This window comes from Sebastes umbrosus, chromosome 14 (assembly GCF_015220745.1).
Source record: "Sebastes umbrosus isolate fSebUmb1 chromosome 14, fSebUmb1.pri, whole genome shotgun sequence".
NCBI lineage: Eukaryota > Metazoa > Chordata > Actinopteri > Perciformes > Sebastidae > Sebastes > Sebastes umbrosus.
The window spans coordinates 3,964,068-3,982,848 of record NC_051282.1 but is presented as its reverse complement, the minus strand read 5'-3'; the positions used below and the strand labels follow the sequence as shown (position 1 = coordinate 3,982,848).

Sequence of the window (18,781 nt, the reverse complement as noted above, 5' to 3'; positions counted from 1 at the left end):
ACTGTACTTAAGTGCAATTATGATGTACTTGTACTTTACTAAAGTAGTTACTTTTTTACTTTTACTCCATTCCATTTTGAAAGCAAATATTGTAATTTCTACTTCACTTCATTTATTCGACAGCTTTAGTTACTTGTTACTTTTCATATTCAAATTATTAATAGAAAATAAAAAATAAAAAAAACGTATACATTATGATGTATTATCGCAGGTTAAGTTAACCAGAATATAAAGTACTTAAAATGAGTGATGAACTCATGCATCACTAATTATAATGTAATAATATAATATATATTATGCTGCATAATGAGTACTTTTACTTTTGATACTTTAAAGGTTCCATATTATCAAAAAGTGAGATTTTCATTTTTTTTTTTATTTCAAAGCAGGCTTAAGTCCTATATAAATACTGTGAAAGTATCGAAACGCTCAATCCACAGGGAAATACACACAGCCCGTATTCAGAAACTTTGCATTTGAAACAAGCCGTTAAGATTTCTGTCCATTTGTGATGTCACAAATACACAATATTTAGAGCCTTTACACAGATTTAAACATAAACATTCTAAATGTGTCCCAGTTTATTCCTGGTTGCAGTGTATTTTAATGTCATCAGCTAACAGGAAGTACACATGGACCCAAGCTGTTGCCTAGCAACACAATTCTGTTGCCATTCCATCGAAATGTACTAAAACGGAGCGTTTAAGACAGAGGGTAAATACAGGCATATTCAGGCCGACAGTATGAGGAAAATAAAGTTTTTTTTGAACATTACAGCATGAAAACTTGTTCTAGTAGAAACACAAAGTACATGTATGATCCTGAAAATGAGCACGATATGGGACCTTTAAGTAGATTTTTATGCTATTATTTTTGTACTTTTCCTTAAATAAGACTTTGAATGCAGGACTTTTACTTGTAGCAAGGTATTTTTACACTGTAGGATTGCTACTTTTACTTAAGTAAAAGGTCCTTATACTTCCATCACTGACTGCACTGCACAGGTCATTGTCTGCTTTTGAAATTCTAAAAACTACAATACCACTGGAGTTAGTTAGTGAATAAAACTAGTTTTTTTTCCTCAGCCTTTATTTATTCAGACCAACCATTATTTGAATACCGGCTTTTACTGGAGGATTTATAGTACTTGGTTTATTTCTGAGGTCCTTATTACTTTGCTGAAATGCTGACATAGTATTTTTTTATTATTCGTGTTTGTGCCACAGACACCGACTTTCCTCTGCAGTGCACTTTCAGAGTGGCCGTGTATATGTGTAACTGTGTTTTGTAGTGTATTGACAGTGTGAGTGTACATCCATTTGTGGGCTGTGTGGTCTTTTTTACCTGCCACGCATGGCGGAGTAAGGCAATTGAACACCGGCGGCAACGGTCATTCAGTCTGCTTGTGGAACTCAAATGTCAGCAGCAAAAGGCTGAGACCTGAAGCTATGAAAATAATGTAAAAGCAGTGCGTGTGTTCGGCTGGGGAAATGTCCGCCACTGACTCAATATGGAGGCAGAGGCGGCCGCTTGCCTGCTGTATTCAGCTGACTTCGGCTTCAATGTGGCCATCAAAAACTACATTGCAACTTTCTTAGCTTACTATTGCAATTTCAAAAGAATCATATTAAAAGGATCTCATTAACTCGTTCCAGGAAATTAAAGTCCTTAGAGGTCATTCAAAAGCTCATCTGTTTTCTATAAGACTTTTGTGGCCAGTGCCTAGGGATACTCCGATACCTATACCAGCATCAGGTATCGGGTATCGGGTCCGATACTGTGCTCATGTACTCGTACTCGCACAACGGCTAAGATACAACGGCACCGATACCACTTTACGGCGGTGTGCCCGGCCCTCACCTTCAATGTGCCACGGGGTTTTGCTGTCAGACTCTTTGGTCCTTGTTTCAAGACGGGTCGGGTGGGTTGCAGACATCGCTGCAGAACCCTGGCGCCTTTTTACTTGGGCCGAGCCCCGATCTGGCAGCACTACGCGGCAGGGGGCCGTCCCCGGCGGGGAGAGAGGGCGCAGAGAGCCCTTTGTCCACGGTGCAGCGAGGTCCGGGCGAGGTCCTCAGCCTGCCGTGTGTCGCTCACACCCTCAAGCTGACTGTTAACAAGGGTCTTTTGGCACAGAGAAGTACTCGTTTCGGTACTCGGTATCGGCGAGTACCCAAATGTAAGTACTTGTACTTGGACTCGGTCTGAAAAAAAATGGTATCGGTGCATCCCTACCAGTGCCTTGAAGAATGCATTTTGTCCGAAATGACTGCAATGTAAACCCATCCGCGTGTATATGCTACGTTGACATAGAATAACAAGCAACGCAAGAGCAAGTGAAGAGGACCAAGTAACGCAATATAAAAAGCGAGAGAGACTTCTCATGGTGGATGGGTCAAACAAATACAGGACTTTCACCCAAGAGACCGGTGTTCATGTCCCGTGTGAAACTAAATGTCTTGTCGACTAATTTTGAAGTTATGTTAAGTGACGTGTTTTCCGTACTCATGTTACATTGTTTAAATACATATTTTACTTAGTTATTTTAAAGGTGCTATTCATAACACTGATAACATTCAGCTGCGAGTTGTCGCGCGGCAGCAGTCATAGTCAGAAGCTCGCGGGCGTGCTTAACGTTGAGCCAGTAGTTGTACATACTAAGCTCCAGTTGTGCAGTTTTCTGCTCTTGTCGCCACTATACCCGCACACAACAGTTGAGTCTTGAGTCATTGTGGGCTGCACAACAATATCATTTTGATGTTCAATTCGAAATGAAAAGCATTTTGTCACGCCTCCACTGTTTGAATCAATATGTGTGCACTGGGGTTTAGGCACAAGGTGTGGAGCTCAGACATCTGGAAGGAGCTCAGAGTACAGATACTGTAGCATTCAAAAGATGAGGTGGTTTGGATATTTGATCCGGATGCCTCCTTTTGGAGGTGCTCCAGACACATCCAACTGTGAGGGAACTGCACAGTAGACCCAGATGTTGGGAAGATTACATATCCCATCTGGCCTGATATAAATATATTGAAATTCACTCAGTTCATATCATATCTTAAATTATTTCTCGTTTTCCATTTGTTCCCGTATGAATGTGCAGCAACACAAGCTATCAGGGTGCCTGTGCAAGCACCTGCATTGCAGAACCTGTTTAGGTAAAAAAAATACTTGGTTAGGTTTAGGTAAAGATTGTGGTTTGGGTTAAAATAAGTACGTTTGTTACTTAACTTACGCTTGTGGAGTTAAATACGTAAGTTCTAACTCACACAGGCTCTGCCCTCTTCTGGACTCTATGGGCAATACTCTCCTCCAATCATAATATACATCCATATATATATATATTAGGGGTGTCGCGGTATACCGGTTTTGCGGTAATCGCGGTATTAAAAACATGATAATAGTAATATTTTGTAAATAATCCAGCCACTTGTCTTCGTGATTCTGTCAAAATGACGACGAATGAAAAGGAGATACACTGTTATCCGTTGTTTTAGAAAGAAAACAAACAAACTTTGGACCAAATAATGTTATGATATCGCGATAATATCGTTATCGTGAATTTTTTTGCCACGATAATCGTATTGAAAAAAAACCCTAATATGTATATATATATATGTATACCGGGACATTTCCACCTGCTCTGCTCTTTCTGCCACTCCATACCGCCACACCACACCGTCTTGAAACGAGAGGCCAGTATGTAAGGCGACCGCAGTGCTTATTCTACAAAACACAGAGTGTAGAGAGCTTTGACCTGGGTTAGCTGTGCACTGAAATGAAAAGCATTCAAAGTATTAGTGCAGAAGGGTGGTGGGGGGGAAGAAGGAGGGGTATGGAAGAGAGCAGGTCAGATAGAGAGAGAGAGAGGGAGAGATGTAGTCAGTGGTGCTCTGGTTTAGAGATCCTCTGTGATAAGACAGCAGCATCAGCATTCCCCATCCTCTGCCTCTACCATCACTCCATCTCAATCCAGCCTCCGCTCCATCTCTCTACCTGTATCCCCACTGCCTCTGTTTTTTTGTTTTTTTTGTTGTTGTTGTTTTGTTTTTTTCTCCTGTGAACAACACAGACATGAACACACACACCCACTTGCGCACGCACGGACAGCCCCCTCTCTTTGGTGAACTAGATGCTATTGATTGAATCTGAGGAGATGTCTGAGGAGGAGAGTACTGTTCGGGGCATGGGGAATAGACTACCCTGAGCTCTCAGCTAATAGATAGCACAGATTGCCTTGATGTGTGTGTGTGTGTGTGTGTGTGTGTGTGTGATAGTACAGATTGCCTGGTGCAAGCTGTTAGGCAGAGAAGCCTGTCTTTTCACAGGCTCCATTGACTGAAGCGCAGCGTGGAAACGCTTGGAGTTTGATGATAGGGCCGATAACAGGCCTGATGTGGCTGAATGAGCCCCGCCGGAGCCCAGTGAGCACGGAAATACGATTTGGTAAATAGTGATGGTTACTTGTGTGAGACAAATAGCCCTTTTGGTCAAAAATCAAGACAGCTGCTGGGCAAGAAGGCACGAGCCAAACTGGCACAAGTCGGACACGCAGGTGTATCGGCAAATGAAAGAAAAACACTTTGCTTGTGGCAGATTCCTGCACATGATAAAGTGTGTTTTGTCTTTTCACAAGAAACAGGTTGAAGTCAGATGTCTATGAACTAGATCGTACATCCTCTTGTCCAACCACTTCTAAAGACAAACCTGTTCTAAAAGGCCTCACCTGAAGGAGGGGATGTAACGCCTGCTGTCACAGCCTCCACCCTGGCTGCATCCCACTGCCTCCCTGATCTCCCTCCAATAACTCCAGCTTTTGCATGTCTTTGTTGAGGGGGAGGAGGGGACCTAGGAGCTTCTTGAAATGTAGTTTGTACAACATGTTGTCCAAATCTATCTCAAGGCAAGAGACCACCGTCTCTCCTTGAAGGCATTCATAGTGTTGCACTCAGTTGTTGGTATGAAAAGTGATCAAAGTAGTTGTGCGAAGTTCAAACCCTCCCCACGTTTACACCTCCACACACCTGGCATATCATTCGGTTAAAGCTGAAGTAGGCCAGATTGGAGTAAATATCATTAAAAAAAGTTATTTTTATAAAACGGTTGCTATATCCTGACAGTAGTACATGAAACAGGTAACCTGAAAAAAATCATGTTCCTCTGTGTCCTCCGGTGCTCCTAACGGCATCTGCAAGATTTCACAGACCGATGGAAAACAAGCAGTAAGAGCTGATCTGAGGTCTGCTGTCGATCTGCTGTCTATGAGAGCCGGCTGTCAATCACTCACGAACTCCGACCAAACGGTCAAACTAGGCAACGCTGATCAAATATGAATCAATATTATGTTACTGTAATGTCTATTCATCTCCTCAAATGTTTTCAGAATCATCTTGTAGTGCACGGTTTAGCTGTAAAATGAGAAAGTTTGTGACGCCGCCGCCATTGTGAAATCTGGTGAAGGAACGCCGACTTCCGTTCACATGACCGGAGCACAGCCAATAGGAACGCTCTCTCAAAGAAATGACCTGTGATTGGTCAAAGTCTCCCGTCACAGGCTAGATTTTCTGAGGCCTGAAAACAGAGCCATGAGGAGGAGCAGAAGTTAGAAGTCTAGTTATCTCTCAGAACACTTGAATTACAATATGCTGAAAGGTTATTGTGGAATTTGTTGCCTAATGATGCCAAAAATACACCTCCCACTGCCACTTTAAGTGGCCATGAGGGTCGGATGTATCTTTCATACAGTAACCAGTAACTTGCATATATATATGTATATATATATATACATTTAACACATGGCATATAACACACTATAGGTAAGCAGATACTAGTGTACGTTAATAGACAAACTGTTATCTTAGATACATTTCAGGGTTTGGAGCCAAAGGGGCCTTATATCAGAAGTTGAAAAATATGTATTAAACATTAAAAATGGGATATGCCCTTTTGGCACAATACAATACGTTACTTACATATGCCAATATTCTGCATTAATCTATTGGGGGAAAAGTTTGTGCCAAAAAGGCGTATGTCACTCTTTTGCCATTATTAAAATGTTTAATAATATTTTTCAACTTAAACTGAAGCAATATTTATTGTCTTAAATGAATGATACATATTATGGCCAACACTACAAAAAAATAAGACTTAGGTTGTAAAGAAAAAATCTGGTCCTACCAAGAGGTGTTCGTACCAAGTCTATGTAAACTCTCCAGTTTATTATTTTGAATGTAAACACAAAACAGATGTTTCTTTCCTTTCGATACATGCAGTGATCCACACACTCATGCACAGTGCACACACACAATGTAAGCTCCTTGTAGAAGTGGAAGTTGCAGGTCATTGACTAGGCCTCTTCAAAAAGAAAAAAAAACCCTGAATCAAACGCTCTGGCTCCATTTATTGTAAAAATGCTCTGCACTGATTTCTCCTCCTCTGAAAAACTCCCAGTGTATCCAAACTGTCTTTCTTTCTTTCCCCCGCCAGTATCGGCACAGCACTCTGTTCACCTTGCTGCAGTGCCTGCCATTAATACCCGTCAGCCAGGCTCGCTCCCACATCATATTTCTACTGGAATATATGGAGTGCCTCTTCAGCCAGCACTCAGGAAGCCCTGCATAATTTACTACAAAACAGGAAACGTCATTTGTGTTCTGCACCGGTAGCTCTCTGAGCACAACCACGAAGCCCCAATTTACTCTCACTATACGTTTTACTGCCCGTACAAAGTCATAGCAGAGTGATGTTTGATATGAATGTGTTGATGTGTCGGTGGAAGTTCTGTGCGACCTTATTGTTTCATTAAAGCAACATGGCTCAACATGTAGAATAATGCATCTAGGATGGTCTGCAAAGAGAATGATTGAGAGTAAGGCACGGTGTTCCTCAGGGTTCAGTGCAAAATGGATTATTTTGTATATGAATGACCTCTGCAACGTGTCTAAATGGTTTTAAGTATATTATTTCAGTTTGTTACGGATTTTAAAATACAAATAAACATTATCAAAATGGAAAGAGCATCTGAAACAACATGTTGGAGTACTTCATTATATTTAGAAAATGCATATTCATTATGTAAAATCAAAAGGACCAAAATCAAGTGCATTATTGTACAAAGTTAAGTATCAGAATGTTCATTGTACATTTCCTTCAGAGCCCATGAAACCCATACAAATCCAGTTTTACAAACTACAAGGAGAGTCCTAAGAATTATTGCCAAATCAGATCATAAACGAGAACAACGCCTTGCCAAAAACGTGTTATGTCAGGTCACAGAGACCTTGACCATTGACCAGCAAAATATGATCACTTCATCCTTGAGTCCAAGTGGACATTTGTGCCAAATTTGAAGAAATTCGCACAAGGCGTTCCTTCTAAAAGGAGTCATTTTGACCCAAACCGCAATGTTTCCTTAACCTTAAAGTCACACTGAAACAGAAGATAATGTCTTTAGCTTCTGTACTGTGATATATTTCACAGTGAAAGACCATCCGACACGTGAATCACGCAGCCACTACGCCACGCAGCCACCACGCAGCCGCCACGCACTCCTGACATTCCCTGTGTGTCCCGGGCGTAATAGCGGCCCGTGGGCCAAATCCAGCCCTGCGACAAAAAGATTTTGCCCCCTGATGAAGCTTTCCCTTTCACAGTTTGCATCAAAACATTTGTATATATATATTTTTTAATAAATCTACTGTAGATAACAATGTACACGACAGGCTTGTGTAAATCCCATGAAACATGACAACACATATAATCAGTGATTTGCGTCTCAAACATCAATAGGTAGCAGTCTAATAGACAAAAATAAAAGTAATTTCATTCAACCAATGGAGCAAGTCACTGTTTATTGAGTGTGGATGATCAATGGTGTTTTAAAGCTACGGATGTATTCGTCTTCAAAAACATTTTGAAGTTTTGTTATATTTGTTGAAATTCTCATCACATCCCGACAGCAACCAATAAATCAAATGCTCTGACAAAAAATAAAAAAAAGGTCCGGTACCTGTGGCTGTTGCAGGACTGTAATAAACCCGTATGTTATTTCATTCGGCCTGAATGAAAGGATTGGACGGACTACTTTCCTGCACTGAAGTCTTCCACCAGCTGCTAGCTTGACAGTTGTGAGTATTAACAATAGTCATGTCCGTTGTTTATGTTCATAATGATAATTTAGGGGGAGTGTCTTTGGAGGGAGCCCTGAAGGGACGGACTGTCGGTGTTGCTGACTTGGCAACTTTCTCTCTAGATTTAGGGACTGCTGGAGCTGGTGCTGCTGGCTACTACTTATATAGAATCTTCTTAATCTAACCTTTCTATGGTATGTACTTAATTATTAATATCTATTTGCTGTTTTCTTTTTTTCTCTTTTTTTCTACATTTATTTAGTTAATGAATTGATGAATTAATGTATTTATTTAAGGTTTCTATCTTACTATCATGAATTATATTATTGTAGTACTTATTACTTTTAATTCTAACTAACTAATTAAATTATTTAAAAAAATATTTTATGTTATATTTTCTGGACCTGTCTCTGTGTGGGAGTGGGAAGCGATGTGTATGTGTGTATATATGTGACCCGCTCTATCAAAATGAGTCGTAAGTCGCGGCAGCGCATTCTTGTAAAAACACGTTTTTTTATGAAAAAGTGTGTTTTGGGTTGTTTTGTTTTTTTATGCGTTTCTGAATAAATAAAGTCTCAGCTTTAATACATAGTAAGAATCAATGTAAAATTCAAATGATAAGTCTAGTTTTGAAGCTCTTAAACATAACGTTGTCATAAAGTTTTTACCGGAAGTCCGCTGTATTGACGCGGCTCAATAGAGTGGATTGACAGATTGTGGTTGACAGAGGAGATAACGGGCTTGACAAGATGAATTCACGTGAGTAAAACATCGCTCGACTTTTAAATTAAATTCCTGTTAGAGGTGCTACATCTGACGACAACTGGACCGACTTAAATTCAGATTATTTCACCGCACCGGGTGATGAGGACAGCGGGTGCGCCGGGTCGGTTCGGACGCCCGGCAAACGCTAGAGGCTAGGCTAGCTCTCAATCCGCTGATCAGGACGGAGAAAGAGAGTTGGAGGAAGGCGAGGAGGAAGATATTCCACTCATGGCTGAGCCGATGATGGCACGAAATGTCTCTGATTAAAGTTATTAAATCAGGACAGTGTTAAAGAGACTGAGATCGCCCGGCCGGGAGTACCAGTGTAGCTGCAAACTGTAAAACAGCGCCGCTCTCTACTCCGGAGGAGATGGAGAGAAGACGCGACCAGATGAAAGAAATGACTAATGGTAAGTTCTTATAGTTAAACTACACTATCCTTATTTTATCTGTTTGTTTTAAAGACTTTTAAAATCACTATAGAGCAGGCTAAGAAGCATTAATAGCAGCTAATAATGTGTGTGTCAGTGTGTGTAGTCTATAGGTGTCTGTCTGTCTCATGTGTGTCTCTGAGGTGTCTGTCTGTCTCATGTGTGTCTCTGAGGTGTCTGTCTGTCTCATGTGTGTCTCTGAGGTGTCTGTCTGTCTCAGGTGTGTCTCTCAGGTGCCTCTGTGTCTCATGTGTGTCTCTCAGGTGTTTGTCTGTCTGTCTGTCTGTCTGTCTGTCTCATGTGTGTCTCTCAGGTGTCTGTGTGTCTCTGAGGTGTCTGTCTGTCTCATGTGTGTCTCTCAGGTGTCTGTGTGTCTCATGAGTGTCTCTGAGGTGTCTGTCTGTCTCATGTGTGTCTCTAAGGTGTCTGTCTCTCTCATGTGTGTCTCTAAGGTGTCTCTGTGTCTCATGTGTGTCTCTCAGGTGTCTGTGTGTCTCATGTGTGTCTCTCAGGTGTCTGTCTGTCTCATGTGTGTCTCTCAGGTATCTGTGTGTCTCATGTGTGTCTCTGAGGTGTCTGTGTGTCTCATGTGTGTCTCTGAGGTGTCTGTCTGTCTCATGTGTGTCTCTGAGGTGTCTGTGTGTCTCATGTGTGTCTCTCAGGTGTCTGTCTGTCTCATGTGTGTCTCTCAGGTGTCTGTGTGTCTCAGGTGTGTCTCTGAGGTGTCTGTCTGTCTCAGGTATGTCTCTCAGGTGCCTGTCTCCTAGAAACTATTATTATTAAAAGGGAAATGTTGTGAAGTGTTTAATTCATTGAAAGAAGCGTTGTATCTGAACATAATCCAGGCAGCTGTTACCTCCTCACCACACTAGGTTTTATGAAAACAATATACAAATGTCATTTCTAGGAGACAGGGACAGGGACAGACAGGGTTGCTGTGAGAGACACAAAAGGTGAGGATATCATTTTAAATAGCAAAAGAAATAGTTTAACGTATAGTAAAATGATATATTGTATATTAATCTGATATCACATGGTGAATAGGCTATGTTAATGAATATAGGGCTGTATTAATATGATAATGATCAGGCCTCATTCAACAATGATTCAACATGATTTAGCCAGCCTAAAATCTTTGAGATGACTTGATTTTTCACTTTATGCTTTTCACTTTATGTCATTTTGTAGATGAGAAACATCTGGATCTCCTTGAGAAGATCAGCTCCCATATGACCCTGTCAAAGGATACAGTGATCTCCAGGAGAAGCCAGCAGAATGAGCACAGGAGCCACATTTCATAGTCTTTCTATTATATCTATATTTCTATTATGTATTATTTTATATAATATTGTACATACATAATATGTACATAATATTTGTTCATATGCTATCCATTTTCTAGTATGTTTTTTTATTGTTTGGATATGGACTTGTAAATTTGTGCATGTACCTGTGTGCACATGGCTCCATATTTAATATTTTTAATTATGTATTCTTCATATAATTATTATTATATTGAAATAAACATATATACTATATATTATATCATATGTACAGTATATTTTTTTATATTTTATAAATTTTATTCCATACATTTTGGATTCTTTTCTACATGGACTTCTAGCCCTATCTACTGTACTGCTTGTGGTCATACGCGTGCACGTGGCCACGTGCACATCACGTGCTCGTGACTATGTGCACATGTATGCATGAAGGTATGTGTAGGCTACATTATGAAATGTTGGGTGTCACTTTTGACCAAAACATATTGTGTTCATTTAGACTTGAGTCTTAATAAATGTGTTTTAATCAATGCAAAAAATGTCTGAATATGAATTCTTATCTTTAATGCCCTTTTTCTCAAAAGTAATGTTTCATGACAGTCGAACTTTGAAAGAGCATATCTCATTGAATATTTGGCGTAGAAAGATAACCTTGGTATTGCCATAAAGCTGAGACTTTCCTCTTTACAGTCAGATAGATAACTCAAAATGTGTTTCGGGGGCAATGTGACTCATAATGATGGAGCAGGTCACATATGTATGTACATATTAAATGTTAAATGTAAGATATATTTTTTTTTTGTATTATGGCACCGGTGTTATGTTTTGTTATGTTTGTTATGCTATGTTTGGAAAAAAAGGAATAAAAACAATTTTCGCAAAAAAGTACAACCCTAAAACAAAAAAGTTGTATAATCTGTTTTATTCTTAAATAATAATAATAATACTGATGATATCATACTAATAAAATAAAATAAACTCCATTGAACAATGCTGAAAAAAATCCAACAGTTGAACCTAATTGCTGACCCTTGTCTTACATAATATCATTATTATTACATTATTTGTTACTTGTTTATCCTTTATGAGGTAAAAAATTGCAGACGTGTGCAGATGTGGATGGAACCTCTCATTTAGGCATAATCTTTTGTTACATTTCACTAGCTGATTTATTACACCGAGTTGCTTAACGCCATTTATTATATTCCAATGCTACTCCATTTCATTCTTCTGTCATTATGCGGCTGCTAAAACTGTTCTTCTGGATATTTTCTCTATAATATCCTCAAATCAATATCAACAAATGCGAGTCGTCCCTCCAGTGTATGTCACAGCTAAATCTTTCTGACATTTTTATGAAGCGCAGCTCCACATCACAAGCAGCAGCCTTCAAATTGAATATTGATTTTAATGATCTCTTCTTTTGGGGCTGCGAGAGTTTTGAATCCTAATAAAGCGTAGAGAAATGTGGCGCATTCTCAATTTCGAGAAAACTTTACACGGAGCCCTTGGGAAATCCAATGGTAATGTGATAGATTTGTTGGCTTCCTCATTCATGAAACAGATTCCAATGAACTTTTTTAAAGCGTGGGGGAATCTTTTTTTGCAAATTTGTTTCGATGTCTCTGGGGCAGCAGTCTACTTTATGGCGGGGCTGTAATCTCAATTAAATATGAACTCTTCAAATGAAGTGTACTGCTGCATAGAGGATAGGACTTACTAAAAAAAAAAAAAAGTATCACGCCTTCTTTCATTAAAGGTGGCCTAATATTTCTCAATTAACATGTTCCCTCTGCCAAAGCCCTGGAGTCAGCAGGCACACAGAAATTATAAGACATCTGAAGGGGAGACTTTCATTAATTATTTTCTTTCTAAAATGTAATTATTATGGGGTGGTTTTATGATGGGTAGACTTCGGTATGATATAGTATATATATAAGATGTTATTTAAGGCGATGTGAAACAATCAGAACCAACCAAGAGACAACAGCGTGAACCTTTGACCCCGACTAAACCATACACCACACAAATTTGCCTCATTGAATACATTTGAATTATTTATAATAGATAGATGTTAACATGGTATGTTTTGTTTTTTTCCAATCCAGAAAGTGTGATGCTCTTGGGGATGGTTGGTTGGATATACAAAGCTTAGGAATTTGACACTGGAGACCAGTGTGAGGTCAGGTTAGGGTAAGTGTAATAACATGTACAGCCTGCTTCAAGTCAGTAAATCTGTGTTGTAGACAAACCGTCATTACTGTCGTGGCACCTCACCTTTAAACCCACATATAACACTGACATGTATTTACATAATTTGACTTTTTAAGAGCTTTTGCAGAAAATATAATCATCAAATGTCATTAAAATAAAGGCTATGATCTACAAAACTAACTCGTCGACAAAATTAAAGGTAGGGTCGATGATGTCGGAAAGCTTTATTCTGAAATATTTGCAGGACAGTGATGTAGAACATCAGGGCTCCATGAATGAATAACGTACAGGGCTTTAATGGTGGATTTTTACTATTATTTGCAAATGAGCACACATTTCTTAATCTTTGTCTTTCTAAAATAAATATAAATGACATTTATAATGAAATGGACATTATGAAAGGCAAACTCTATGTAAAAAGAAAGCGCTGACAGCAGCAGCAGCAGAAACGCAGCAGAAACGCAGCAGGTGTGAACACCGGACGCGTAAATCACGCAGCCGCCACGCGCTCCTGACGTTCCCTGTGTGGACGAAGCTTAACACTCTTTCGCTTGTCAAGTTGACTGTAGAGACTTTGGAGGACGGAATAGACAGTGGCTGACGTCTGTCTCCGCTTCTTTGATTGCATTGCCATGCTGGCATGCTGGCCACACAGTGCATGAGCATCGTTAACTCTCGGGACAGTTAACAGTTAACAGTTAACAGTTCATGCTCATTAGTTGCAAACAGATACATTCCATTCACCAAAAACATGAGCACGTTCAATGAGCGATGCTCTTTTAGCGCGTTCATTCAATGTACAACACTGGCCCTATGCTTCAAACTAATGATGCTCTAGGTACCTCTGTAGCCTCAGTTCTGGACGGGTCAGGGACGGCATGTCAATATACACTTGTTACATGCATAGTGTCTTTTCAAAATAAACTTCCGTCTTCACAGGAAGAAACCACTTTGGTAGGGTTAGGAAAAGATTGTGGATGACGTTATCTTGACTAATGACTCATATGACTAACAAGTCACTAGCGAGTCATGTGACGTCACTGACAACAAGTCATGTGACTAATGACTGATGTGACAAAATTAGTCAACGTTGACTAGTTTCACACGGGATATGAACAGTAGTCTCCTGGGTCAAAGTCTGGGTGTTGTCTGACCCATCCGCTTCCCCTCCCTACCGGACTGTCGATATCATTAAATCATCATTTTCATAAATCTCCATTTAATCGTCATGTTTTGATCAACATGCCGACTAGGACAGAGAAGGGAGCACTAAAGACCAAGTAGTCTACCTACACAATGGTGAGCTTCCACCATGCTGAGCTCTATTAGCTTGGTGCTCTCTGTTGTTTCCTGGCCAAAATTCAATATTTACAGTATCATTATTAAATGATGCATTTCTTCCGATTATGACTGCAAGAAATTAAGTTAGCTAGGAAGTAATTGCTGCTGGGTTTAATCATACTCCACACAGACTTCCACATCCAGACTGGGGAGGTCAGATTTATCTTTCAAAGGGAGGAACGCAACAATTTCACATCATTTTGGACCGTTATTATTACTATAGATAACGCCCATAAAGCTTAAAGACAAACCTTGCTATAGTTAAATATTTTATTTTATAATGTACACATATCACAGCCTCCGTCTTAACCTTTAATTCTTCTGAACATGTTTGTAAATTCTTATTCTGTAAATCAAAAGAGCAGATTCAGAGGTCTTTTAATTAATGTTTCATTCATTTTATTTATTCATTTTTTTTTTTAAAGTTTGACAAACAGTTCACTAATTATTTTACAAAAAGTTGCTTGTTAATGATTTTTGATAATAATAATAATAATAATTATAACAACAGTAATAATAATAATTCTAATAATAATAATAACTAGAATGGCACTCGGAGAGCGCAGACCTCCGCCAAGGTGCCTAACTTTAAAAACAGATCACAGCTGGCGGTACCGTGTTACAGTGCGCATGTGTTATACGCTGTGGTCTTAATGCTCTGGTTGATCGGAATTCTTAAAAAAAATTCCTGAATCCGGATCATGATCCGGATCGCCACCAAAATCTAATGGATTGTTCGTTGTGCCACACTGCACCCTTCCAACAAATTTCATTCAAATCCATCACAAACATTTGGAGTAATCCTGCTAACAGACAAACAAACAAACAAACAAACTAACAAACCAACGCCGGTGAAAACAAAAGCTCCTTCCAAGGCATTTGGCCTTGGCGGAGGTAATAATAACTAAGCCTATAGCGTAGAGACCCTGTGTCCTCTGCTCCAGCACACCTGAACAAGCTCAATGCTCAGACCTGCTCCAACAGTAAGGGCTGCTGTGTTGCATCAGGTGTGGTCAAAACATAATGTAGTATGTTAAGAACTATTGTTGTTGTTGCGTTATTGATTCATTTCCCACTGCTCAGTGCCAATGAACTGATGACGATGACAGCAGTGTGTAGCCTACACTCACGTTATTGATTCAGCGTGTGGAAAATTAACATAAAAAATGAACACAGACATCGTAGTGAAGCGACAGTCTTCTTGTACTTATTTGCTAGCTATTTGGCACTCAGTTAGCGTGTCCCCGTCTCGTGCATCGGCTTGTCCAGATGCTCTCTCCACATTGTTTTTACATTCATACAGCTTGGGCGCAGCGTAAAAAAAAGCCACATAATGGCAGTGACAACCCTGCCAGTTAGTTTCTTAAAATATTTGAATCATCCGTTACTCGGAAAAACTGCAGCTGAAGTTAAAGGTCCCATATTGTAAAAAGTACAAATTTCATGTCTTTTATATTATAAAGCAGGTTAAGTGCTTTAAAAATACTGTGAAAGTATCAACGGCTCAATATACAGAGAAATACACACAGCCCGTATTCAGAAATTGTGCGTTTGAAACAAGCCGTTAGGATTTCTGTCCATTTGTGATGTCACAAATATACAATATTTAGACCATTACACGACTTTAAACGTAAACATTCTAAATCTGTCCCAGTTCATTTTAAACATAGACCCAAACTGTTGCCACGCAACGCAATTCTGTCGCAATGCTGTCGCAATTCTGTTGAAATGCACTAAAACGGAGCATTTCATACAGAGGTTAAATACAGGTATATTCAAGCAGACAGAATGAGAAATATAAAGTGTTTTTTTTTAACATTAAAGCATGTAAACGTGTTCTATTAGAAACACAAAATACAAGTATGAACCTGAAAATGAGCATGATATGGGACCTTTAAGTGATTGTCGACAGAGTTTTGATATCCTGCAGTGCTCTCTGCTATGGGCCTGCATGTGCGGGGCAGCACTATTCTACTAAAGAGTAGAGTTTGATAGTTCACGGTAAAACATCATCTGATTGGGTAGAAGCCCCATTGCTCTCCCAGATTGTTTTTTAACACCATCACAAACAATAGTAAGAAGGAAGTCATAGCTTGTGGGTTTACAGTAAAACAAGTAAAAATAAAGACCATGTCATGATTGCAGATGCAGCGTCATCCCTACAACAATCTAATCTAATAACAAGGCAAGATGCACAGATGATCAGAGTGGATATAAACAAACCCGCAAATTAGTCTCTTAACAGAAGAGGCTGATCTTACCATTTACATTAGGCTATAACTGTTAATAAATTAATATAGGTAATGTGAGGAAAATTAATTAAAAAGTAACGTAGCGCAGTTGCACTGGGAGACTTGACACCAATCGTTAGGAGGTGAAACTTTAATTTGACTTCATTTTTGGTAAATAGCTGGAATTATATAGCACTTTCATCCAAATCGATATACAATTTGCCACTCATTCATACACACACTCACTCACCCACTAACAGCTACCATGCTGGCCTTGTAACGTAGGTATAACCCCAAGATATCCAAAATAATATTTGGGCACCAGACAGGAGAATAATCAGAATTTCTACCATGTCACTTTAAAGAAAACTACCAGCCCATTACCTTGAAAACCTACAAAAGACACAAGATAATTAAAACACATCCCATCAATTAATTTGTATCAAATTCAATCTGATTGTATTTAACCCCAAAAATATGTAATCAAATGAAAAATCGGGGTCACACTCAAAACACATTTTACACACAATTTTCCTATTAAATCAAGAATAAACAAACTCAAATAATGAGTCCAACAAGAAAACCAATTATCCTTCAAATCATTAATACATCTCAGAAATCAGAAATCAGAAAACATCCAGTCTCCTGGACCATCAGGAGCAAATTTGGAGTTCAGTGCCTTGCCCATGCATGGACACTTCGTGGACTGGAGGAGCAGGTGAATTGAACCACCAACCTTGTGATTAGTGCTCTACCTCTGCCCTACTACCTCCTGAACCCGATTTGTTCACCACCTCTGATTGTCTGACTGACTGACCGTGCTACTTCATTTTTTATTTTAGTCGTGCTGTACTTCTGATTCCCTAATTAATTTTCTAAAAAGGTCCTAATTCATAGAAAGTGAAATATAGTACGTAACACCTCGGTTCGCATCTGCCGCTGGTGGACATCTCTGCTGTCTAAAATGTGTTCACACTCTCAGCTTGCTCCTTTTGCTTAATGCAGCAAACAACAATCTCCTTGCAAAGTAGTTCTGATAATCACAAACAGCTGATTGAACAAAAAGCACATTTACAACAGAGGAACTATACAAAAGGAAGCACTCAAAAAACACATTACAAACAATGTGCACGCACACACACACAGAGTATTCCACACAGATACAACTTACCCACAGATACATCATCATGATGACTAGACAGCTGAGTGCCTTCCCCCTGCAGCGCCGCAACAGAATCCTCCTTTACTTTAAAACACAAGTTGTGCAACCTATTGCGTATCCCTCGGTCACGGGCTCACCATCAGACCAACTCTTCTTGGATTGGGGAAGACGCTTCTGAGCCTTTTTTTTTTTTTATTTTCCCTTTGACTTCTCTTTCTTCCTCTCCCCGCTCCTTTTGTGTAAAATCCTGCTTAGCCACCACTTCTCAGTGAGTGTGTGTACTTCAGTATGCGCAAGTGTGTGTGTGTGTGTGTGAGGGAGAAAGAGGGAGAGCCTAATGACTAAATCTACTCTATGCAGCAGGAGGCTACGGCATACCACTGCACAATGAAAGCGAAAGATGGAGACAGAAGAAGAGAGAGGTGGATACCCCAAGCACACACACACACACACACACACACACACGCAAGTGTACACCCAGCAGAAGTGTTCTTGTAAATAGCTTTTTTGTGCCTGTATTGGCTTTTTTGTGTATATTGTATTGCAAGACTGGATGTTTTTGATGGAAAACAAGCCAGATATGTTAATAAAATAATATTTCCTCATTATATTAATAGAATGTAATCCGGTCTGCTTCACGTTTCCATCAAAATGTATTTCCTGTAGCGTAATAGTTGCATAAATGTAATTTATAGACAGGGTTGGGTGTGCAAACCGTTAGAGGCTGCAATGTCCTATACTACCCCAAATCAATTAAATTTAGGACGATGGTTATAAAGAAACATAGGCTAGAGGGAAGACCCCCAAAAGTGCTTTAACAATGTTTTTTTTATATGAAATGGATTCTTGTATAAAATTATTTTCCTGTAAAAGTGGTTAAATTGACAGATATTGTGAATATATTGATGCATTGAGGAAATACAGTACTAAGATGGAAAAAGCAAGAAAAAAATAGACCAGGGAACGTGTTCCATATTCATACTTTAATAGTTTAAGTTCAAATTGTTACTTTTGCATCAAGAACATTTATTTACTCCTTAAATTAAAGTTGATACAAAACTTTCAATAACTGGTGTGTAACAGTTTCTCCCTGATTGAAGTGTATGTTTAAGTATCTATCGACTGCAGACATGCCCTTTACCCCCATTTCATGCTTGGAACATGTGATACATTTCTTAATATAGAGCATTGACCTTAGCTGCTACAGTTACATATCATGTATTGC

The 18,781-nt window shown here is 39.3% G+C and overlaps 1 protein-coding gene across 1 annotated transcript in view; it reads right to left on the bottom strand.

Annotated features, from left to right (window-relative positions):
* rbfox1 (RNA binding fox-1 homolog 1) overlaps positions 1–17,955 on the bottom strand; it is a 203,626-nt gene extending 185,671 nt beyond the window's left edge. Inside the window, exon 1 of the mRNA XM_037791461.1 lies at positions 17,566–17,955. Within this exon, the coding sequence (XP_037647389.1) occupies positions 17,566–17,583 (18 nt within the window). The 5' untranslated portion in view covers positions 17,584–17,955. The remainder of the gene's footprint in view (positions 1–17,565) is intronic.
* Positions 17,956–18,781: the final 826 nt, after the last annotated feature.